This window comes from Salvelinus alpinus, chromosome 20 (assembly GCF_045679555.1).
Source record: "Salvelinus alpinus chromosome 20, SLU_Salpinus.1, whole genome shotgun sequence".
Classification (NCBI taxonomy): domain Eukaryota; kingdom Metazoa; phylum Chordata; class Actinopteri; order Salmoniformes; family Salmonidae; genus Salvelinus; species Salvelinus alpinus.
Genome location: NC_092105.1, coordinates 52709617 through 52734798, shown reverse-complemented (window position 1 = coordinate 52734798; position 25182 = coordinate 52709617). Strand labels below are relative to the sequence as shown.

General features: G+C 45.2%; 1 protein-coding gene across 2 annotated transcripts in view; it reads right to left on the bottom strand.

Annotated features, from left to right (window-relative positions):
• The window catches only part of clybl (citrate lyase beta like), a 175037-nt gene that overhangs the window by 1767 nt on the left and 148088 nt on the right, over positions 1–25182 (bottom strand). For both annotated transcript variants that reach the window (XM_071356129.1, XM_071356128.1), the window contains exon 7: positions 3897–4021. In XM_071356129.1, the coding sequence (XP_071212230.1) occupies positions 3897–4021 (125 nt within the window). The remainder of the gene's footprint in view (positions 1–3896; positions 4022–25182) is intronic.

Below are 25182 nucleotides of genomic sequence, written 5' to 3'. Positions count from 1 at the left end.
ACTTACAAGCCCTTAACAAACAATGCAATTTTAAGAAAATATAGTTAAGAATAAATAAACTAAAGTTAGAAATAAAAAATAACACAATAAAATAACAATAAGGAGGCTATATACAGGGGGTACCGGTACCGAGTCAATGTGCGGGGGTACAGGTTAGTCGAAGTAATTTGTTCATGTAGTTAGGGGTAAAATGACTATGCATACAGTGGGGAGAACAAGTATTTGATACACTGCCGATTTTGCAGGTTTTCCTACTTACAAAGCATGTAGAGGTCTGTCATTTTTATCATAGGTACACTTCAACTGTGAGAGACGGAATCTAAAACAAAAATCCAGAAAATCACATTGTATGATTTTTAAATAATTAATTTGCATTTTATTGCATGACATAAGTATTTGATCACCTACCAACCAGTAAGAATTCCGGCTCTCACAGACCTGTTAGTTTTTCTTTAAGAAGCCCTCCTGTTCTCCACTCATTACCTGTATTAACTGCACCTGTTTGAACTCGTTACCTGTATAAAAGACACCTGTCCACACACTCAATCAAACAGATTCCAACCTCTCCACAATGTCCAAGACCAGAGAGCTGTGTAAGGACATCAGGGATAAAATTGTAGACCTGCACAAGGCTGGGATGGGCTACAGGACAATAGGCAAGCAGCTTGGTGAGAAGGAAACAACTGTTGGCGCAATTATTAGAAAATGGAAGAAGTTCAAGATGACGGTCAATCACCCTCGGTCTGGGGCTCCATGCAAGATTTCACCTCGTGGGGCATCAATGATCATGAGGAAGGTGAGGGATCAGCCCAGAACTACACGGCAGGACCTGGTCAATGACCTGAAGAGAGCTGGGACCACAGTCTCAAAGAAAACCATTAGTAACACACTACGCCGTCATGGATTAAAATCCTGCAGCGCACGCAAGGTCCCCCTGCTTAAGCCAGTGCATGTCCAGGCCCGTCTGAAGTTTGCCAATGACCATCTGGATGATCCAGAGGAGGAATGGGAGAAGGTCATGTGGTCTGATGAGACAAAAATAGAGCTTTTTGGTCTAACTCCACTCGCCGTGTTTGGAGGAAGAAGAAGTATGAGTACAACCCCAAGAACACCATCCCAACCGTGAAGCATGGAGGTGGAAACATCATTCTTTGGGGATGCTTTTCTGCAAAGGGGACAGGACGACTGCACCGTATTGAGGGGAGGATGGATGGGGCCATGTATCGCGAGATCTTGGCCAACAACCTCCTTCCCTCAGTAAGAGCATTGAAGATGGGTCGTGGCTGGGTCTTCCAGCATGACAACGACACGAAGCACACAGCCATGGCAACTAAGGAGTGGCTCCGTAAGAAGCATCTCACGGTCCTGGAGTGGCCTAGCCAGTCTCCAGACCTGAACCCAATAGAAAATCTTTGGAGGGAGCTGAAAGTCCGTATTGCCCAGCGACAGCCCCGAAACCTGAAGGATCTGGAGAAGATCTGTAGGGAGGAGTGGGCCAAAATCCCTGCTGCAGTGTGTGCAAACCTAGTCAAGAACTACAGGAAACGTATGATCTCTGTAATTGCAAACAAAGGTTTCTGTACCAAATATTAAGTTCTGCTTTTCTGATGTATCAAATACTTATGTCATGCAATAAAATGCAAATTAATTACTTAAAAATCATACAATGTGATTTTCTGGATTTTTGTTTTAGATTCCGTCTCTCATAGTTGAAGTGTACCTATGATAAAAATTACAGACCTCTACATGCTTTGTAAGTAGGAAAACCTGCAAAATCGGCAGTGTATCAAATACTTGTTCTCCCCACTGTAGATAATAAACAGCCAGTAGCAACATTGTAAAATGAAAGGGGGGAGTCAATGCAAATAGTCCGGGTGGCCATTTGATATTTAATAATCTACACTTAATCAAACACTCCGCCCCACACCATTCCATATTCCAAACCCAAATCTACTCTACTTACCCTGCAGTGTCACACTGGCGAGTATACAGAAAAGGACATTAACGATTAAGAGGTGTGTGTGCGCATGTACAGTGCATTCAGAACGTATTCAGACCCACCGAGTTTTTACACGTTGTTACATTACAGCCTTATTGTAAAATAGATTCAATAAAACATTTCCCTCATCAATCTACACACAATACCTCATAATGACAAAGAGAAAACAGTTTTTTACACGTTTTTGCACATTTATAAAAAAGAAAAAACACATACCTTATTCACATAAGTATTTCTACCCTTTGCTACGAGACTCGAAATTGAGCTCAGGTGCATCCCGTTTCCATTGATCATCCTTAAGATGTTTCAACAACTTGATTTATAGTCCACCTGTGCTAAATTCAATTGATTGGACATGATTTGGAAAGGCACACACCTGTCTATATAAGGTCCAACAGTTGACAGTGCATGTCAGAGCAAAAACCAAGCCATGAGGTTGAAGGAATTGTCTGTAGAGCTCCGAGACAGGATTGTGTCGAGGCACAGATCTAGGGAAGGGTACCAAAACATTTCTGCAGCTTTGAAGGTCCCCAAGAACACAGTGGCCTCCATCATTCTTAAATGGAAGAAGTTTGGAACCACCACGACTCTTCCTAGCGCTGGCCGCCCGGCCAAACTGAGCAATCTGGGAAGAAGGGGCTTGGTCAGGGAAGTGATCAAGAACCCAATGGTCACTCTGACAGAGCTCCAGAGTTCCTCTGTGGAGATGGGAGAACCTTCCAGAAGGACAACCATATCTGCAGCACTCCACCAATCAGGCCTTTATGGTAGAGTGGCCAGACGGAAGCCACTCCTCAGTAAAAGGCACATGACAGCCCGCTTGGAGTTTGCCAAAAGGCACCTAAAGACTCTCAGACCATGAGAAACAAGATTCTCTGGTCTGATGAAACCATTATGGAACTCTTTGGCCTGAATGCCAAGCGTCATGTCTTGAGGAAACCTGGCACCATCACTACAGTGAAGCATGGTGGTGGCGGGCATCATGTAGTGGCGATTTTCTTCAGCGGCAGGGACTGGGAGAATAGTCAGGATCGAGGGAACGATCAACGGAGCAAAGTACAGAGAGATCCCTTGATGAAAACCTGCTCCAGAGCGCTCAGGACCTCAGACTGGGGCGAAGGTTCACCTTCTAACAGGACAACGACCCTAAGCACACAGCCAAGACAACACAGGAGTGACTTAGGGACAAGTGTCTGAATGTCCTTGAGTGGCTCAGCCAGTGCCCGGACTTGAACCCGATCAAACATCTCTGGAGAGACCTGAAGCTGTGCAGCAACGCTCCCCATCCAACCTGACAGAGCTTGAGAGAATCTGCAGAGAAGAATGGGAGAGACTGCCCAAATACAGGTGCGCCAAGCTTGTAGCATCATACCCAAGAAGACTCGAGGCTGTAATTACTGCCAAAGGTGCTTCAACAAAGTACTGAGTAAAGGGTCTGAATACTTATGTAAATTTGAAATTAAATGTTTTTTATACATTTGAAAACATTTCTAAAAACCTGTTTGTGCTTTGTCATCATGGGGTAGTGTGAATAGATTGATGAGGGAAAAAAACTATTTAATACATTTTAGAATAAGTCTAACGTAACAGAATGTGGAAAAGTCAAGGGGTGAGAATACTTTCTGAATGCGTTGTATAAAGGGAGGCACAGTAGAAATGTCATATCATCGAGCAGAGCTAGCTGACCCCTGGTATAACTAAATAGATATATGTACTCTTTATATTTTCTTGCATATAATGGCATAGCGTGAGCCATCCTGTAATGTGTATTTTAATGCAGTTACGCACTGATGTCATCCTGTGAATTTCGTTCTAAAGTCCTAAGCAATGACACGTTAATAAACATTTCTTAACTCTACATTCTGAATTCTGAGGCTGACTACTATAGTTGATTTACCTTTCCCAGCTTCTGGTACTCGTCAAAGGCAGCAATCAGTTCTGTAGCCCACTGGACCCTCTCCTGACTGGGTGAGAACTCCTCCTGTACAGCCTGGACCTGGTTGGGATGGATCACCTGCTTACCTGTATAGTGAAAAGGAAAATACATACATGTACATTAGCCTATACATGAACACAGACATATCAATAATATCTTCAAGCGAAAAACGTAACAATCATCTGCTTATCTGCATAGGGAAAAAGACAAACAGCCTACATTATACAGTAGATATTGTACAAGCATAAAGAAACGCCAACAACATCGCAAAATTAATACAACATTTTCATGCTTTATCAGTTGGTTGAAATTAAGAGGTAACAATGTTAAAATCCTTCTGTGGCTTACTGAGAAATTCAACTCAACTGCTAAATACTTGGTACATGTTACTTGGAACAAAGACCAGATAAATAATTATTTTTGTAGAGGCTTTTATATTGTTGTATTGGAAGGTAGCCATCCAAAAGCCGCTCTTTCTCTGGTGGGTGAAGGGTCTGTGCCCAGCCGGTGGCCCCACGTTCAGCCGGTGTATGTGTGTTTGATTGGTGTGTGTTTTGTGTTTTCAGTCAGTGTGTGTTCGGTCAGTGGCCCTGTGTTCTGAAGGTGTGTGTGTGTTTGATTGGTGTGTGTTTTGTGTTTTCAGTCAGTGTGTGTTCGGTCAGTGGCCCTGTGTTCAGAAGGTGTGTGTGTGTTTGGCCAGTGTGTGAGTTTGTGTGTGTGTGTTCCGTCAGGGTCTCTCAGACTGTTTATATGGGACACCGTGGGGCAAGAGGAAGTGATGCATCACGAGTATCATGGGGTGTCCCCTCCATTTTGTCCTTGAGCAGCACCGTATCATGGCTGTACCTCGGCTGTAGAGGAGAAACTCTGCTGCACGCTTAGTTACGCTTCAATCTCAGCCTGAACCCATCTGGAACAGGACCCTGACTGCTGCTAAACAGGCCTGTGAGAGCTCGAAGAATACACACAGCAAGCATTTCATTGTTAGTCTACACCAGTTGTTTACGAAGCATGTGACAAATACAATTTGATTTGACATACATACACACACAGGCAGGCACACACACAAATAATTCACTGCAGGTGTACTGTTTTTGTCTTTCTATCACAAACACACAATGAAACCGTGCTATTACGCAATAATATTGTAACAATTCAGCTACCAAATTCTACTATACAATCATTCTCACCAGTCTTAGAAAATATCACAGTATTAAAAAGATAACGATTAAAATCGGATCTATTCCATCTCTAATTTCTCCAAAACCTCAAAAAGAGCATAATTGTCTCTGAACCAACCAATTCTTTCCAAGTCCAAATAATCCCCAACCAGTCAAACAAAAAATGCTAAAAGACCAAGAAACACCACCTTTTTGCCCCTGTATGTCTGTACTTCACAACATTTACCTCATTTAAAAGACACTCTAATCGAGAGCGATTTACAGGAGCAATTAGGGATAAGTGCCTTGCTCAAGGTTTTTCACCTATATCTACTTGGGGATTCGAAACAGCAACTTTTTGATTACTGGCCAAACGCTCTAACCGCTAGGCTACCCGCCGCCCAACTAACAAGGAGTTAAACCCATTCTGACACAATCCTCGTAAGTCTAGGAGCTAACGCACGGCGCTCTGCGCTGCCATAACCCTGTGTACATTGGCGGATCAAACTTGCAGCAGAGAGAAGAGTTAGTGCTAGCAGGCAGGCAGTTAGCGCTAGGCTAGCAGAATGGAGCCCCGTAAAAAAACAATAATAATAAATAGACCCCCATCAGCCCCTCTCATCCTGGTTAACCCCTGAGAAACAGTGTCTGCCTTTTATGTTTCACTTAAGAGAGTAGTTTGATGATGCTATGTGAACTGTTTTTTACAATATATTTTCATTGAGGTATTTATTTATGTGAGGGTATTTGAATTAAAAAACTCGAGAAAAGAAAAATCAAATGCTACTTTTGCTGTTTACAGAAAATCATTTGTCGGCAGTTCCACAGAGGGATCAGGAGTGTGTGTGTGTGTGTGTGTGGACATGAGAATTCTGCATGCACAGTTCCTTTAGGGCTGGCCATGCTGGATAAACATCCTAAAGAGGAGTCCTTGCTGCCATGTCTGAGGGGCGAGTATGTGTCTGAATTGTGTGTGTGTGTTTGACGTTCAGTGATAGACCTGCAGGGGATTCAGTTCTCTTATAAGGAAACAATCCCCCTCACCTCCTCGGCCACCGGTTTCAAGTGTATTTTTGTTACGTGCACATTGAAATGCCTTTCTTGCAAGCTCTTTTCTAACAATGTAGTAATCAATATCAGTAGTACTGAGTAAAGTAGAACAAAAACACACGAGAAATAGAAATAAGAACACGCAAAAGTAAGCAAGCATCAGGGTCAGTGCCAAAAACACATTTACAATGGGCAGGGACGCTGGAGTGGTAAGGGTAGATATGTACAGGGGTAAGGTGACTAGGCATCAGGATATATGATAAACAGAGTTGTAGCAGCATATATGATGATTGTATATGTGTGTGTGCGTGTGTATAGAGTCAGTATGAATGTGTATGTGTGTGTGTGTGTGTGTGAGCAAATGAAGTGTATGTGTGAGTATGTGTGTTGGAGTGTGAGTGTGCAGAGAGTCAGTGCAAAAAAACAATACAATAAAAGATCAATTCAGATAGTCCTGTAACCTTTTTGTTAGCTATTTAGCAGTCTTATGGCTTCGGGATAGAAGCTGTTCAGGAGTCTGTAGATGTCAGACTTGTTGCTCCGGTACCGCTTCCCGAGTGGAAGCAGATAGACTTCAGCCACCCAAGCCATAGACTGTTCTAACAATTCTCTGGGCTATCCTTTGACACCGCCTGATATAGAGGTCCTGGATGGCAGGGAGCTTGGCCCAAGTGATGTACTTGGCTGTCCGCACCTCCCTCTGTAGCGCCATGCGATCGAGGGGGGTGCAGTTGCCATACCAAGCAGTGATGCAGCCGGTTAAGACGCTCTCAATGGTGCAGCTGTATAACTTTTTGGAGGATTTGAGGGCTGTCGTGTTTCTTCACAACTGTGTGCATGGACAAATTTAAGTCCTTAGTTATTTGGACACAGAGGAACTTTAAGCTCTCGACCTGTTCCACTCACTAAAGTGGGCCCAATATGGATGGGCGAGCGTTCGCCCCTCCATTTTCTGTAGTCCACAATCAACTCCTTGGTCTTACTGACATTGAGGGAGAGGTTGTTGTCCTGGCATCACACTGCCAAGTCATGACTTCCTCCCTGTAGGCTATCTCATTGTCGCCGGTGATCAGGCCTACCACCGTCGTGTCATCAGCAAACTTGAAGATGATGATGCTAGAGTTGTGTGGCCACGCAGTCGTGGGTGAACAGGGAGTACAGGAGGGGACTAAGCACACATCCTTGTGGGTCCCCCGTGTTGAGGGGTCAGATTGGTGGGGGTGATATTGCCTACCCTCACCACCTGGGGTTGGACCACCTAGTTGCAGAGGGCAGGGGGTTAAGTTCCAGGGTCCCAAGCTTGGTGACGAGCTTGGAGGGGACTATGCTGAGCTGTAGTCAATAAACAGCATTCTCACATAGGTATTTATCTTATCTAGGTGGGTGAAGGCAGTGTGGAGTGTAATTTAGATTGCATCGTCTATGGATCTGTTGGGGTGGTATGGAAATTTGAGTGGGTCTAGAGTGTCTGGGATGATGGAGTTCATTTGTCCCATAACCATAACTGTTCTGCGCATGCTCCGAGAATGCGGCCTGGAATACCGTCCGGCTCCGTGGCCTTACGAGTGTTGACCTGATTAAAAACCTTACTCACGTCGGCCTCACAGAGTGAGATAACCCAGTCCTTTGGGTCGGCGGGGGGCCCTCATGCACAGCTTGGTGTTGTTTTTGTCGAAGGGTGCTGGGTTAACAATGTGTATGTACTCTGTAATATGAAATTTCAATTATCTTACAGTTTCCAACATAATAATAACCACATGGACACTAAAGTAAATAGAAAACAAATCTTGTTTTACAAGAAATTCTACCCGACATACATGTTCTTTCCCGTATGAGGGTGAAGAAGGATCTTAGGTTGCTTCCTGTGAGCAACAGCTGCACATTTCTTTGTTTATTCAAATTTTTATTTTGAAGCTCTTGCGGAAAATAGTAGAATATTTATGTAAAAAATTTATGTAAATAGTGAAAAAACAAAGAAGCAGTGCTGCAATGTGACATCATCTATAAATATGGGTGAATGTCAAGTGTTCCCAAAGGCTGACGAAGGCTGCCGACAAAACGTGTCCGTTTGTTCTGACCTCTGCTGCTAAAAAAATATATTAAAACTTAAAGAATATTTCAGTGAGTGTAGGTTTTTTCTTTCTTCAGCCATATGCCTTTTGAACCCTGCACACAAATACTTTTTGTTACTACAAATTTGAGCTGAGCACACCAATTACCACCCATTCTGGCACTGCCAGGGTTTAAGATAAGAAACGTATGTGTGTGTGTCTAATGAAGGGAGAGTGACAGAGCACACTGACAGACAGGGTGACTCAGGTCCCTTCACTTACACCCCATTGGCTCTCCCAAAACGCATCACTCATGCCCTCCAGCCAATCCCAGGCTGCCATGTGGTGCTGGCCCCCCATTGGAGGATTGCTATTTAGCAAAGTGCTCTCAGGCGAATGATGTGCAGGGTCCCTGGGATGCGAGTGAAATACCATTTGAAAAAAGCACCAAATTTCCGCTGAGATTCGGGTAAATGCTTTCTCTCTTTGCATGTGCTGCTGTTTTTTCCAGTTAAAGGAGAATATCACAGATGGGAGGTGCCATCGAAAATGTTTAGTAAAAGCACAGAAAAGGCCACCATTTTATGGTAAGACAGTGGGCGGGGGGAAACAAAAAGACTACACAGCCACAAAATGGACTTGCTACAAAAATCATATGGACAAGCTACAAAAATCATGTACTCCGGAAAATATAGCTGAAAAGCCTATGCCACCATATCAGAAAACGAATGTTACTCCAATTCTAAATCCTTCTGAAATCACTCTGAAGAACATAAAAAACACGCCACTTCATGGTATCAGCAGCATGTCCATTATAATGGTCAATTACTGAGAAACCGGCAATCTTTTAAATGACAATAACCGGCTGACAAAATGTAATGACTGCCACAGCCCTAGTCAGTACTGGTCAGTAGTTGTGTGGTTTTGGTCAGTAGTTTTGTGGTTGTGGTCAGTAACTGTGTGGTTTTGGTCAGTAGTTGTGTGGTCAGCAGTTGTGTGGTTGTGGTCAGCATTTGTGTGATTGAGGTCATAGTTTTGTAGTTGTGGTGACTAGTTGTGTGGTTCAATAGTTACGTGGTAAGTAGTTGTGTGGTCAGTAGTTGTGTGGTTGTGGCCAGTAGTTGTGGTCAGTACTGGTCATAAGCTGTGGTTGTGGTCAGTAGCTGTGTGGTTTTGGTCAGTAGTTGTGAACATAGTTGTGGTTGTTGTCAGTAGCTATGGTCAGTAGTTGTGGTCAGTAGATGTGTGGTCAGTAGTTTTGTGGTTGTGGTCAGTAGTTGTGGTCAGTAGCTGTGTGGTTGTGGTCAGTTACTTCCGGTCACAACTTCCAGACTTGTCTCCGTGCTGCTGTTTGTTGGTACTTTGTTGCTACCTGACAACTTTACGGTTTTAATTTTTAATAACCGTTTAATCAAAATCTTTATTTTACACATTTACCAACATCTTAAGTTTTTTTTCCCCCTCGCTCAACTTTTTTCATTCAACTTTTTCATCCGGACGCTTTATCTGGACATGGTTCTACAGGACCTCCACCAGCCGAAGCCAAGTAGTAATATTAAGCCATCTAATTGCAGTCGCTGTACTCATAATATACAGGAAAACTATCGCCTTTTGGTGAGGATAGCCGTGCTGCAAGCCCAGCTTCAGACGCAATTGTTAGGCAAGGATAATTTAAGTGTAGGAAAGGACGAAACAGCGTCAGTGCCACCAATAAGTACAGGTAGCAGTATAAATCCCCTCAAACAGTCCCCGCAGCCGGACAATTTTCTCAAGGCTTCTGGAAGGAAATGCTGTCGGAATGCTCAACTGGTGTCGCTCATTCAGTCGACATAAACTTTCAACAGGTTCTCCCCATTAAGCAACGAGTCGGAGTCAGAGGCCGAGCCATCTCTGGACTCTCCTCCACCCGTTACGGGGTTTGAACCGCCGAAGCCTCCCACCATTAGCTCTGATAAATTGAAAACCCTAGTCATTGGCGACTCCATTACCCGCAGTATTAGACATAAAAATAATCATCCAGCGATCATACACTGTTTACCAGGGAGCAGGGCTACCGACGTAAAGGCTAATCTGAAGAGGGTGCTGGCTAAGGCTAAAACTGGCGAGTGTAGAGAGGATAGGGATATTGTTATCCACTTCGGCACCAACGATGTTCGGATGAAACAGTCAGAGGTCACCAAGCATAACATAGCTTCAGCGTGTAAACTAGCTAGAAAGATGTGTCGGCATCAAGTAATTGTCTCTGGCCTCCTCCCAGTTAGGGGGAGTGATGAGCTCAAAAGCAGAGTCTCACAACTCAATCGCTGGTTGTAAACGTTTTTCTGCCCCTCTGAAAAGATAGAATTTGTAGATAATTGTCCCTCTTTCTGAGACTCACCCACAAACAGGACCAAGCATGGCCAGCTGAGGAGTGACGAACTCCACCCAAGCTGGAGGAGTGCTCTCATCTTATCTATCAACATAGACAGGGCTCTAACTCCTTTAGCTCCACAATGAGATAGGGTGCAGGCCAGGCAGCTGTCAGCCAGCCTGCCAGCGTAGTGGAGTCTGCCACTAGCATAGTTAGTGTAGTCAGCTCAACTATCCCCATTGAGACTGTCCAACATGTCTCCGGACCTTCTCACTGCCACAGTCATACCTGGACCTAGTTTTGTCCCGTGGAATAAATATTGTGGATATTAACGTTTTTCCTCATAATCCTGGATTATCGGACAACAATTTTATTACGTTTGCAATTGCAACAAATAATCTGTTTAGACACAAACCAAGAATCATCAAAAGCCATGCTACAAATTCTCGGACAACCCAAAGATTCCTAGATGCCCTTCCAGACTCCCTCCACCTTCCCAACGACGTCGGAGTACAAAAACCTAACCGAGGAACTAAATTTAACCTGGTGTAATACTCTAGATGCAGTCACACCCCTAAAGTCAAAATACGTTTGTCACAAGGAACTAGCTCCATGGTATACAGCAAATACCCGAGCCCTGAAACAAGCTGCCAGAACATTGGAACGTAAATGGCGCTCCACCAAACTGGAAGTCTTCCGATTAGCTTGGAAAGACAGTACCATGCAATATAGAAGATCCCTCACTGCTGCTCGATCATTCTATTGTTAAAACTTAATAGAGGAGAATAAGAACAATCCAACATTTATTTTTGTTGGTTTGGTCAGGGTGTGATTTGGGGTGGGCATTCTATGTTTTGTTTTCTATGTTTCAAGCTTCATGGTTGTTCTTTCGTTTCTTGTTTTGTTGGCGACATTCTAATAAAAGGAAAATGTACGCTCACCACGCTGCACATTGGTCTTCTTCCAGCATCGGCCGTGACAAAACTACCCACCACAAAAGGACCAAGCAGCGTGGTAAAAAGGAGGACTGGACATGGGATGACATCCTGGACGGCAAAGGATCCTGGACATGGGAGGAGATCCTGGCCGGAAGGGATCGCCTTCCATGGGAACAGTTGGAAGTAGCCAGGCAGGCGGAGGCAGCTGGTGAAGGGGCCCGTCGTTACGAGGGAACACGGCTAGCAAGGAAGCCTGAGAGGCAGACCCAACATTTTTTTGGGGGGGAGGGCACACGGGGATTTTGGCGGAGTCGGGTTATAGACCTGAGCCAACTCCCCATGCTTACCGTGGCGAGTGTCGTACTGGTCAGGTAACGTGTTATGCGGTGGAGCGCACGGTGTCTCCAGTGCGCGTTCACAGCCCGGTGCGCTACCTTCCAGCTCCCCGAATCGGCTGGGCTAGAGTGGGCATCCAGCCAGGTCGGAGGGTGCCAGGTCGGAGGGTGCCGGCTCAGTGCATCTGGCCGCCAGTACGTCTCTACGGCCCAGGATATCCTGCGCCGGCTCTGCGCACTGTGTCAGCCCAGTGCGTCTTGTGCCTGCGCCCCTTACGTGCCGGGCCAAAGTAACCATCCAGCCAGCATGGGTTGTGCAGGCTCTACGCTCGAAACCTCCAGTGCGCCTCCACGGCCCAGTGTATCCTGTGCCCGCTCCCAGAACCAGGCCTCCAGTATGTCTCCCCAGCCTGGTGAGCCCTGTGGCAGCTCCACGTACCAGACTGCCTATACGTCTCCTCACTCCAGTGATGATCCATGGCAAGAAGCCTCCAGTGATGATCCATGGCACGAAGCCTCCAGTGATGATCCACGGCACGAAGCCTCCAGTGATGATCCACGGCACGAAGCCTCCAGTGATGATCCACGGCAAGAAGCCTCCAGTGATGATCCACGGCAAGAAGCCTCCAGTGATGATCCACGGCAAGAAGCCTCCAGTGATGATCCACGGCACGAAGCCTCCAGTGAGGAGTCATGGCATGAAGCCCGCAACGAGGGTCCCCAGTTCGGAGTCTCCAGCGACGGACTCCAATCCGGAGCCTCCAGCGACGTTCTCCAGTCCGGAGTCTCCAGCGACGGTCTCCAGTCCGGAGTCTCCAGCGACGGTCTCCAGTCCGGAGTCTCCAGCGACGGTCTCCAGTCCGGAGTCTCCAGCGACGGTCTCCAGTCCGGAGTCTCCAGCGACGGTCTCCAGTCCGGAGCCTCCCGCAACGAGGGTGCCCAGTCCGGGGCCCGCGGCGAGAGTGCCCAGTCCGGGGCCCGCGACGAGGGTCCCCAGTCCGGGTCCCGCGACGAGGGTCCCCAGTCCGGGTCCCGCGACGAGGGTCCCCAGTCCGGGTCCCGCGACGAGGGTCCCCAGTCCGGGTCCCGCGACGAGGGTCCCCAGTCCGGGTCCCGCGACGAGGGTCCCCAGTCCGGGTCCCGCGACGAGGGTCCCCAGTCCGGGTCCCGCGACGAGGGTCCCCAGTCCGGGTCCCCAGTCCGGGTCCCGCGACGAGGGTCCCCAGTCCGGGTCCCGCGACGAGGGTCCCCAGTCCGGGTCCCGCGACGAGGGTCCCCAGTCCGGGTCCCGCGACGAGGGTCCCCAGTCCGGGTCCCGCGACGAGGGTCCCCAGTCCGGGTCCCGCGACGAGGGTCCCCAGTCCGGGTCCCGCGACGAGGGTCCCCAGTCCGGGTCCCGCGACGAGGGTCCCCAGTCCGGGTCCCGCGACGAGGGTCCCCAGTCCGGGTCCCGCGACGAGGGTCCCCAGTCCGGGTCCCGCGACGAGGGTCCCCAGTCCGGCGCTCGCGACGAGGGTCCCCAGTCCGGCGCTCGCGACGAGGGTCCCCAGTCCGGCGCTCGCGACGAGGGTCCCCAGTCCGGCGCTCGCGACGAGGGTCCCCAGTCCGGCGCTCGCGACGAGGGTCCCCAGTCCGGCGCTCGCGACGAGGGTCCCCAGTCCGGCGCTCGCGACGAGGGTCCCCAGTCCGGCGCTCGCGACGAGGGTCCCCAGTCCGAGGGTCCCCAGTCCGGGGCTCGCGACGAGGGTCCCCAGTCCGGGGCTCGCGACGAGGGTCCCCAGTCCAGGGCTCGCGACGAGGGTCACCAGTCCGGGGCTCGCGACGAGGGTCCCCAGTCCGGGGCTCGCGACGAGGGTCCCCAGTCCGGGGCTCGCGACGAGGGTCCCCAGTCCGGGGCTCGCGACGAGGGTCCCCAGTCCGGGGCTCGCGACGAGGGTCCCCAGTCCGGGGCTCGCGACGAGGGTCCCCAGGCCGGGGCTCGCGACGAGGGTCCCCAGGCCGGGGCTCGCGACGAGGGTCCCCAGTCCGGGGCTCGCGACAAGGGTCGCGAGGGTCGCGAGCCAGAGGTGGAGCGGGGTCTGCGTCCCGCACCTGAGCCACCACCGCGGATAGATGCCCACCCAGACCCTCCCCTATAGGTTCAGTTTTGCGGCCGGAGTCCTCACCTTTGGGGGGGGGGGGGGGTACTGTCACACCCTGACCTTAGAGAGCCTTTTTATGTCTCTAGTTGGTTTGGTCAGGGTGTGATTTGGGGTGGGCATTCTATGTTTTGTTTTCTATGTTTCTTTATTTCTATGTTTTGGCCGGGTATGGTTCTCAATCAGGGACAGCTGTCTATCGTTGTCTCTGATTGGGAATCATACTTAGTTCTGGCCTGGTTTGGATTTTATCTGTCGGAAAGATCTCATCTCTGTGGATGGTTTGTCCTTTGGCAAATCAGTAATTTTCGGTGTTCCTCAAGGTTCCGTTTTAGGACCACTATTGTTTTCATTATATATTTGACCTCTTGGTGATGTCATTCGGAGCACAATGTCAACCTTTTGTCCAAAAACTATGCAGAAAAGCTTATCAATGCCTTTGTAAATTCTAGATTAGACTACTGCAATGCTCCTCTTTCCGGCTACCTGGAAAAAGCACTAAATAAAATTCAGTTAGTGCTAAACATGGCTGCTAAAATCTTGACTAAAACCAACATTTTCTATCATATTACTCCAGTACTAGCCTCTACTGGCTTTCTGTTAAGGCTAGTGCTGATTTCAAGGTTTTACTGCTAACCTACAAAGCATTACATGGTCTTGGTCCCTCCTATCTCTCCGATTTGGTCTTGCCGGACATACCTACACGTACGCTATGGTCACAAGACGCAGGCCTCCTCCATTTCTAAGCAAACAGCTGGAGGCAGGGCTTTCTCCTATAGAGCTCAATTTTAATGGAATCGACTGCCTACCCATGTGAGAGACGCAGACTCGGTCTTGACCTTTACGTCTTTATTGAAGACTCATCTCTTCAGTATGTCCTATGATTGAGTGTAGTCTGGCCCAGGAGTGTGAAAGTGAACGGAAAGGCACTGGAGTGACAAACCACCCTTGTGGTCTCTGCCTGGTCGGTTCCCCTCTCTCCACTGGGATTCTCTACCTTCTGACCCTATTACGGGGGCTGAGTCACTGGCTTACTTGTGATCTTCCATGCCATCCCTAGGAGTGGTATGTCACTTGAGTGGGTTGAGTCACTGACGTGATCTTCCAGGCCGGGTTGGCGCCCCCTCGGGTGAGTGCCCTGGGGGAGATCTTTGTGGGCTATAATCAGCCTTGTCTCAGGGTAGTAAGTTGGTGATTTGCGGATATCCCTCTAGTGGTGTGGGGGCTGTGCTTTGGCAAAGTGGGTGGGGTTATATCCTGCCTGGTTGGCCCTGTTCGATGGCCTCGTCGGATGGGGCCATAGTGTCTTCCGACCCCTCCTGTCTCAGCCTCCAGTATCTATGATGCAATAGTTTCTGTGTCGGGGATCTACAGTCAGTCTGTTTTATCTAGTGTAATTCTCCTGTCTTATCCTGTGTCCTGTGTGAATTTATTATGCTCCCTTTAATTCTCTCTCTCTCTCTCCCCCTCTCCCTCACCTCCCGGAGGACCTGAGCCCTGGGACCATGCCTCAGGACTACCTGGCCTGATGACTCCTTGCTGTACCAAGTCCACCTGGTCATGCTGCTGCTCCAGTTTCAACTGTTCTGCCTGAGGCTATGGAACCCTGACCTGTTCACTGGACGTGCTTCCTTGTCCTGGACCTGCTGTTTTGGACTCTCTCTCTACTGCACCTGTTGTCTCGAACTCTGAATGCTCAGCTATGAAAAGCCAACTGACATTTACTCCTGGGGTGCTGACCTGTTGCACCCTCTACAACCACTGTGATTATTATTATTTGACCCTACTGGTCATCTATGAACATTTGAACATCTTCGCCATGTACTGTTATAATCTCCACCCGGCACAGACAGAAAAGGCCTGGCCAACCCTCATAGCTTGGTTCCTCTCTAGGTTTCTTCCTAGATTCCTGCCTTTCTAGTGAGTTTTTCCAAGCCACCGTGCTTCTACATCTGCATTGCTTGCCTTTTGGGGTTTTAGGCTGGGTTTCTGTATAGCACTTTGACATCGGCTGATGTAAAAAGGGCTTCATAAATACATTTGGTTAATTGATTGATTGATTGAGTAGTGATTTGGTTGTGGTCAGTAGCTGTGTGAATGTGGTCAGTAGCTGTGGTCAGTACTGGTCAGTATTTTTGTGATCAGTAGGTGTGTGGTCAGTCGTTTTGTGGTTGTGGTCAAGTCTGTGTGGTTCAGAAGTTGTGTGGTCAGTAGTTGTGGTCAGTAGTTTTGTGGTACGCAGTTGTGGTCAGTAGCTGTGTGGTTGTGGTCATTAGTTGTTTGGTTGTGGTCAGTAGCTGTGTGGTTGTGGTCAGTAGCTGTGTGGTTGTGGTCAGTACTTGTGTGATTGTGGTCAGTAGATATGCTCAGTACTGGTCAGTCGTTTGTGATTGTGGTCAGTAGGTGTGTAATTGTGGTCAGGATGGATCAACATTGTAGTTACTCCACAATACTACCATAATTGACAGAGTGAAAAGAAGGAAGTCTGTACAGAATAAAAATATTCCAACACATGCATCCTGTTTGCAACAAGACACTAAAGTAATCCTGCAAGAAATGTAGCAAAGCAATTCACTTTTTGACCTGACTACAAAGTGTTATGTTTGGGGCAAATCCAATACAATACTGAGTACCACTCTCCATATTTTCAAGCATAGTGTTGGATGCATCATGTTATGGGTATGCTTGTAATCAGGGTTGGTGAGTAACAGATTATATGTAATCTGTTACATATAAGGGATTACAAAAAACGGTAACTGTAATCCTTTACGTTACCCCCCCCCCCAAAAAAAATCAGATTACAGATACTTTTGAAAAACTAGATGATTACTTAGAGGATTACTTTTATATTCAGAAAGGAGGTTTGCAAAAAAAATATCTTTGACACTTCTCTGTTTTCTCAATGACATTCAAATCAGCATTGAAAAAAGGTGCACGTTTAAGTTTGTTCCACTTGAGCGAGTCTGACCACAAGTCAGAGACCACTATGATGACACACCAAATGAGTTTGATGGATTGCTGGAAAAGAGCAGGAATAGGCTTTTGTAGTCTACAGTCCAAGCTATGTCTTCCAATGGTACGACTGCTGTCGGCATCCAAAGATTATCCAACTTGAATAAACGCTTGGAGGTAAAGATGACAGCAGTGGTGTAGTCTACGGCGATACAGATATCACTTACAAGTCAAACGTTTGGACACACCTATTTATTCAAGAGTTTTTCTTAATTTTTTACTATTTCTACATCATAGAACAATAGTGAAGACATCAACACGATGAAATAACATATACAATCATGTAGAAACCAAAAAAGTGATTTATATTTTAGATTCTTCAAAGTGGAGACCCTTTGCCTTGATGACAGCATTGCACACTCTTGGCATTCTCTCAACCAGCTTCACCTGGAATGCTTTTCCAACAATCTTGAAGGAGTTCTCACATATGCTGAGCACTTGTTGCCTGCTTTTCTTTCACGCCGTGGTCTAACTCATCCCAAACCATCTCAATTGGGTTGAGGTCGTGTGATTGTAGAGGCCAGGTCATCTGATGCAGCACTCCATCACTCTCCTTTTTAGCCATTACCCAGCCTGTAGGTGTGTTGGGTCATTGTCCTGTTGAAAAACAAATGATCGTCCCACTAAATGCAAACCAGATGGGATGGCGTATCGCTATAGAATGCTGTGGTAGCCATGCTGGTTAAGTGTGCCTTGAATTCTAAATAAATCACTGACAGTGTCACCAGCAAATCACCTCCACACCACCACATATGCAGAGATCATCCATTCACCTACTCTGCGTCTCACAAATACACGGCGGTTGGAACCAAAAATCTCAATCTCAAGTGAAAAGTGTTATGAAATGTAATTTCATGTAATATTTGTAATTATAAGAGCAGCAGCTACTCTTCCTGGGGTCCAGCAACATCAAGGCAATTATATACAAACAAATGATTACATAACACTTTTCACAACACATTAAGTGTGTGCCCTCATGCCACTACTCTACTACCACATATCTACAATACAAAATCCATGTTAGTGTGTGTGTATAGTGCGTGTGTTAGCATGTGTATGTCTGTGCCTGTGTGTGTCTCTTCACACTCCCTGCTATTCCATAAGGTGTATTTTTACATGTTTTAAAAAAAAATCTGATTCTACTGCTTGCATCAGTTACACCAAGTGTAGCCCCGTTGGAAAACATAAACAATACATTTATATTTTCCAACGGGGCAATACATTTGGGTGAGTTTTTTTCTCGCCTGAGTAGCCTCGTTTCACTGCCCAAAATAAAATCAACCATCTAGTGTTCAGCGAAATAACAACACAATGTCAAATACAGGTAGCCTAGTCAAATAATTAAGATCCAATCACATTAACCGTTACCCTCCCTCGGGAAACCTTCACTCTTGCGCAGACATTTAGAAACAAAACATGATAATTTGAAAAATAAGCCACAGGGAGTTTTTTGAGTGAGAATAAAGACGACTTTTGAGTAGTAAGACAAGTATTAAAGCAACAGATACCATTAATAAGAAGGGGCTAGAAGCGTCTTATATGGTGAGCTACCGAGTGGCTAGGAAAGGCAAGCCCCATACTATTGTGGAGGACTTAATTCTTCCTGCTGCTGCCGCAGATATGGCTGGGACAATGCTGGGGGAAAGGGCCCAAAAAAACGGTACAGACAATGCCTTCATCAAACAACACTGTTTCACGACGCATCAGTGACATGGCAGGAGATGTTTTAAAACAATTACTGCTTCGCATACAAGCCAGTGAATTATATGCGTTACAGCTGGATGAGTCAACAGACGTGGAGGCCTGGCACAGCTCCTGGTATATGTCCGTTAAGTTTATGGGGTGAATTAAGGAAGACATCCTCTTCTGCAAACCACTTGACACCAGAACAACATGAGAGGATATTTTTAAAGTACTGGACAGCTTTGTGACATCAAATGGACTTTGGTGGTCAAGATGTGTTGGTATCTGTACTGATGGCGCAAAAGCCATGTCAGGGAGACATAGTGGAGTGGTAACGAGCGTGCAAGCAGTTGCTCCCGGCGCCACTTGGGTACACTGCAGCATCCACCGAGAGGCTCTTGCTGCCAAGGGAATGCCTGACAGCTTGAAAGAGGTTCTGGACACTACAGTGAAAATGGTTCACTTTGTTAAAGCAAGGCTCCTGAACTCTCGTGTATTTTCTGCATTATGCAATGACATGAGCAGCGACCATGTAACGCTTTTACAACATACAGAAGTGTGCTGGTTATCAAGGGGCAAAGTATTGACACGTTTAAAAAAAAATTGAGACAAGCTTAACGTTTTCTTTACTAATTTTCACTTGTCTGACCGCTTGTATGATGATGAGTTTCTCACACGACTGGCCTATCTGAGTGATGTTTTTTTTTTTTTTTTTTTAATCGCATGAATGATCTGAATCTAGGATTACAGGGACTCTCCGCAACTATATTCAATGTGGGAGACAAAATTGAGGCTATGATTAAGAGTTGGAGCTCTTTTCTGTCTGCATTATCAAGGACAAAACATCAATGTGATATAGCGAAGAACCTGAGTGAGCTGGGTGCGCAATTACACAGCTACTGTCCCGAAACGGACGACACAAACAACTGGATTCATTATCCCTTTCATGCCCTGCCTCCAGTCCACTTACCGATATCTGAACAAGAGAGCCTCATTGAAATTGCAACAAGCAGTTCTGTGAAAACGTCATTTAATCAGAAGCCACTGGCAGATTTCTGGATAGGGCTGTTTCTTGGCTTGACAAATCGCGCAGTTAAGACACTGATACCCTTTGCAACCACGTACCTATGTGAGAGTGGATTCTCGGCCCTCACTAGCATGAAAACGAAATACAGGCACAGACTGTGTGTGGAAAATGATTTAAGACTGAGACTCTCTCCAATACATTACAGAATTATGTGCATCCTTTCAAGCACATCCCTCTTATTAACCTGTGATGAGTTATTCATCATTTTTGATGAACAAATAAGGTTTTATATGTAAGATGGCTAAATAAAGAGCAATACTATTGATTATTATTATTTGTTCCCTAGTCCTATAGGAGCTCTTCGTCACTTCCAACGAGCCAGGTTGTGACAAAAACTCATACTCATTCTTATGTTTAATAAATGTATCGTATAGTGTGTGAGTGGCAGGCTTACAATGATGGCAAAAAACAACATTTGAACAACACGCAGCTGGAGGTTGAATGTTTGAAGGGGTATGGGACTATAAAAAGTTTGGGAACTACTGAGTCACACGATGCGGAATAGAGTTCCATGTAGCCATGGCTCTATGTGGTAGTGGCGAATCCCATAGTCTGTTCTGGATTGTGAATAGACCTCTGGTGGCATGTCTTGTGGGGTACTGTATGCAGGAGTCTCTGAGCTGTGTGCTAGTAGTTTAAACAGACAGATCGGTGCATTCAGCTTGTCAGTACTTCTTACAACAATAAGTAGTGATGACGTAAAACTCCGCTCTACTTTGTGCCATGAAAGATGGACATGAATATGATTAATTAGCTCTCAATTAGCTCTCAGTGTCCATTTAAGGCCAGCTGTGCTGCCCTGTTCTGAGCCAATTGTAATTTTCTTAAATCCCTCTTAAGAGGGTCTTAGTCCAGGTGCAATAAAACTAGTGCCTGTGGGACCTGCCTTGTTAAGAAGGCAGAGCAGCTCTTTATTATGAACAGACTTCTCCCCATCTTAGCTACTGTTGAATCAACATGTTTTGACCATGACAGTTTACAATCCAGGGTTACTCCAAGGATTTTAGTCACCTCAACTTGCTCAATTTCCATATTATTCATTGCAAGATAAACAGTTGAAGTCAGAATTTTACATACTTAGATTGGAGTCATTAAAACTCATTTTTAAACCACTCCCCAAATTTCTTGTTAACAAACTATAGTTTTGGCAAGTCGGTCAGGACATCTACTTTGTGCATGACAAGTCATTTTTCCAACAATTGTTTACAGACAGATTATTTCACTTATAATTCACTGTATCAAAATTCCAATGGGTCAGAAGATTACATACACTAAGTTGACTGTGCCTTTAAAGAGCTTGGAAAATTCCAGAAAATGATGTCATGGCTTTAGAAGCTTCTGACAGGCTAATTGGCGTCATTTGAGTCAATTGGAAGTATACCTGTGGATGTATTTCAAGGCCTACCTTCAAAGTCAGTGCCTCTTTGCTTGGCATCATGGGAAAATCAAAAGAAATCACCCAAGACCTCAGAAAAAAAATCAAGTCTGGTTCATCCTTGGGAGCAATTTCTAAGCGCCGGAAGGTACTACGTTCATCTGTACAAACAATAGTATGCAAGTATAAACACCATGGGACCACACAGCTGTCATACCGCTCAGGAAGGAGACGCGTTCTGTCTCCTAGAGATGAACATACTTTGGTGCGAAAAGTGCAAATCAATCACAGAACAACAGCAAAGTACCTTGTGAAGTTGCTGAAGGAAACAGGTACAAAAGTATCTATATCCACAGTAAAATGAGTCCAATATCGACATAACCTGAAAGGCAGCTCAGCAAGGAAGAAGCCACTGCTCCAAAACCGCCATAAAAAAACCAGACTAGTTTGCAACCGCACATGGGGACAAAGATCGTACTTTTGGAGAAATGTCCTCTGGTCAGATGAAACAAAATTGAATTGTTTGGCCATAATGACCATCGTTATGTTTGGAGGAAAAAGGGGGAAGCTTGCAAGCCGAAGAACACCATCCCAACCGTGAAGCACGGGTTTGACAGCATCATGTTGTGGGGGTGCTCTGCTGCAGGAGGGACTGGCGCACTTCACAAAATAGATGGCATCATGAGTAATGGAAATGATGTGGAAATATTGAAGCAACATCTCAAGACATCAGTCAGGAAGTTAAAGCTTGGTCACAAATGGGTCTTCCAAATGGACAATGACCCCAAGCATACTTCCAAAGTTGTGTTAAAATGGCTTATGGACAATAAAGTCAAGGTATTGGAGTGGCCATCACAAAGCCCTGACCTCAATCCTATATTCACCCAACTTATTGTGGGAAGCTTGTCGAAAGCTGCCCGAAACGTTTGACCCAAGTTAAACAATTTAAAGACAATGCTACCAAATACTAATTGAGTGTATGTAAACTTCTGACCCACTGGGAATGTGATGAAAGAAATAAAAACTGAAATAAATCATTCTCTCTACTATTATTCTGACATTTCACGTTCTTAAAATAAAGTGGTGACCATAACTGACCTAGGACAGGGAATTCTTACTAGGATTAAATGTCAGGAATTGTGAAAAACAGAGTTTAAATGTATTTGGCTAAGGTGTATGTAAACTTCCGACTTCAACTGTAGTTCAGGTTTATGATTTAGTGAATGATTTGTCCCAAATACAATGCTATAAGTGTTTTTATATTTAGGATGAATGTATTTATTGCCATCCATTCTGAAACTGACTGCAGCTTTTTGTTAAGTGTTGCAGTGATTTCACTCGCTGTAGTAGCTGACGTGTATAGTGTTGAGTCATCCGTATATATAGACACACTGGGTTTACTCAAAGCAAGTGTCATGTCATTAGTAAGGTTTGAACAAAGTAAAGAGCCTAGACAGCTGCCCTGGGGAATGCCTGATTCTACCTGGATTATGTTGTAGAGGGTTTCATTAAAGAACACCCTCTTTGTTCTATTAGACGGGTAACTATGATCGATAATTTCAAAAGCCGCACCGAAGTCTAACAAAACAGCTCCCACAATCTTTTGATCATAAATTTTTCTCAGCCAATCATCAGTCATTTGTGTAAGTACCGTGCATGTTGAATGTCTTTCCCTATAAGCATGCTGGTTTGGTAACAGGCTGATTGGTCGGCTATTTGAGCCAGTAAAGGCTCTTTACTGTTCTTGGCAAGAGGAATGACTTTTGCTTCCCTCCAGGCCTGAGGACACACACCAGCTTGTAGGTTGCTGTCAGTAGTTGTCTGCCTCCCTTTCAAAAAAGCCTGCCTTGGGGGAGGGACACAGCCAGAGCACAAAGCACTTCCCCACATGAGTTGTTGTCTTTCAGAGACTGGAAAAAACGTGTCAGATTGTATATTCATATCGCTGAAAGATGTCCAATGGCTCTAACAAGGACAACCATATCTACACTACCGGTCAAAAGTATTAGAACACAAACTTTAATTTGTGGAGGTTGAATGTTTGAAGGGGTATGGGACTATAAAAAGTTTGTGTTAAATATTATTTATTTAATCTTTATTCAACTAGGAAAGTCAGTTAAGAACAAATTCTTATTTACAATGACGGCCTATCGGGGAACAATGGGTTAACTTCTTGCGACTACAGGGGGTGCTGTTCCGAATTAGCATTTTGTCGTCTCCAAATTAAACTGCCTAGTACTCAATTCTTGCTCGTACAATATGCATATTATTAATTATATTGGATAGAAAACACCTTCTAGTTTCATACAAAGTTGAAATTATGTCTGTGGGTGACCCAGAACACTTTCTACAGCGAAATCCATGACAGACAGTGAAAGGTCTGAGAGCGAAGCTCTGGTTTCAGATCAGTTTTTAAGGTCTCTGTCTATCCTATGGAACGACACGAACTGCACCCGCCTTCCCCTGGATGTCAGTAACCAATGAGAAGTGGAATGGGCCTTCTAGGTAGCTCTCAGAGGTTATAAAACACCAAGGAGTGAGAGTAGCCCCCCTTTCGACGCTCGCCCTTACGCAGGATGGGACCTCCGGACGCCATTTTCACAGGCTCGGTTATCAACTTGAAATGTATCCGTCTGTAATTTAATTCGATATAGGACTTAGAAACATCATAAGGTAGTTAATTTAAACCGTTTTATAGCAATTTATATCCGTTTAGTGCGATTTTGAGGAATTTCTTTGTTGTGCACTCTGAAACTTTGGACACGTTTTGTGGTCCCGTTCGATCGTTAGTGGATATTTCGAAGGACAGAGGACATCTATCGACCAAAAGACGTTTATAACATAGAAAGGATACATTGCCCAAGAATATGATGGAAGAACAGCTCAAAGTAAGCAATATTTAATATGATAAATTGTTGTTCTGTCGAAATATTTTAAACGCATATTTCGCCATTTTGTTTGGTATAGCTTTGGTATAGCTTCACTTGGCGAACCCTGTATTGAAAAGTAAGGATAATTTTAAAAATGTAAATCAGCGGTTGCATTAAGAACTAATTTGTCTTTCGATTCCTGTCAACCCTGTATTTTTTAGTCAAGTATATGATTAGCTTTTAATTAAACTAGATCACTCTGATAGATGACGTCAGACATATTGAGGCTTGATTTCCTAGTATTTTTATTGTGTAACCACGGTTTTGTATGGCTAAATATGCACCTTTTCGAACAAACTGTATATGTATGTTGTAAAATGATGTTACAGGAGTGTCATCGGAAGAATTCTGAGAAGGTTAGTGAAAAAATTAATATCTTTTGGCGGTGGTTACGTTATAGCGCTCTTTGGCTGGAATCGATGCTCTGGTAACGTTTGCACATGTAGTATGCTAACTTATCGATTTATTGTGTTTTCGCTGAAAAACGCTTAGAAAATCTGAAATATGGTCTGAAATCACAAGAACTGGGTCTTTCCATTGCTATGCTTTGTCTATTTTTATGAAATGTTTTATGATGAGTAAATTGGTCATACACGTTGCTCTATCTAGTAATTCTAGTCGATTTGTGATGGTCGGTGCAATTGTAAACTGTGATTTCTACCTGAAATATGCACTTTTTTCTAACAAAAACTATCCTATACCATGAATATGTTATCAGACTGTCATCTGATGGTTTTTTTTATAGGTTATTGGCTATCAATATCTTAGTTGAGCCGAATTGGTGATAGCACCTGAAGGAGTAAGAAACTGATGGAGTTAGAATAGTGGTGTATTTTGCTAACGTGTTTAGCTAATAGATTTACATATTTTGTCTTCCCTGTAAAACATTTTAAAAATCTGAAATGGTGGCTTTATTCACAAGATCTGTATCTTTCATCTGGTGTCTTGGACTTGTGATTTAATGATATTTAGATGCTACTATCTACTTCTGAAGCTATGCTAGCTATGCTAATCAGTGTGTGGGGGGTGGGGGGTGCTCCCGGATCCGGGATTGATACTCGTGAAAGGTTAAACTGCCTTGTTCAGGGGCAGAACGACAGACTTTTACCTTGTCAGCTTGGGTATTCGATCCAGCAAC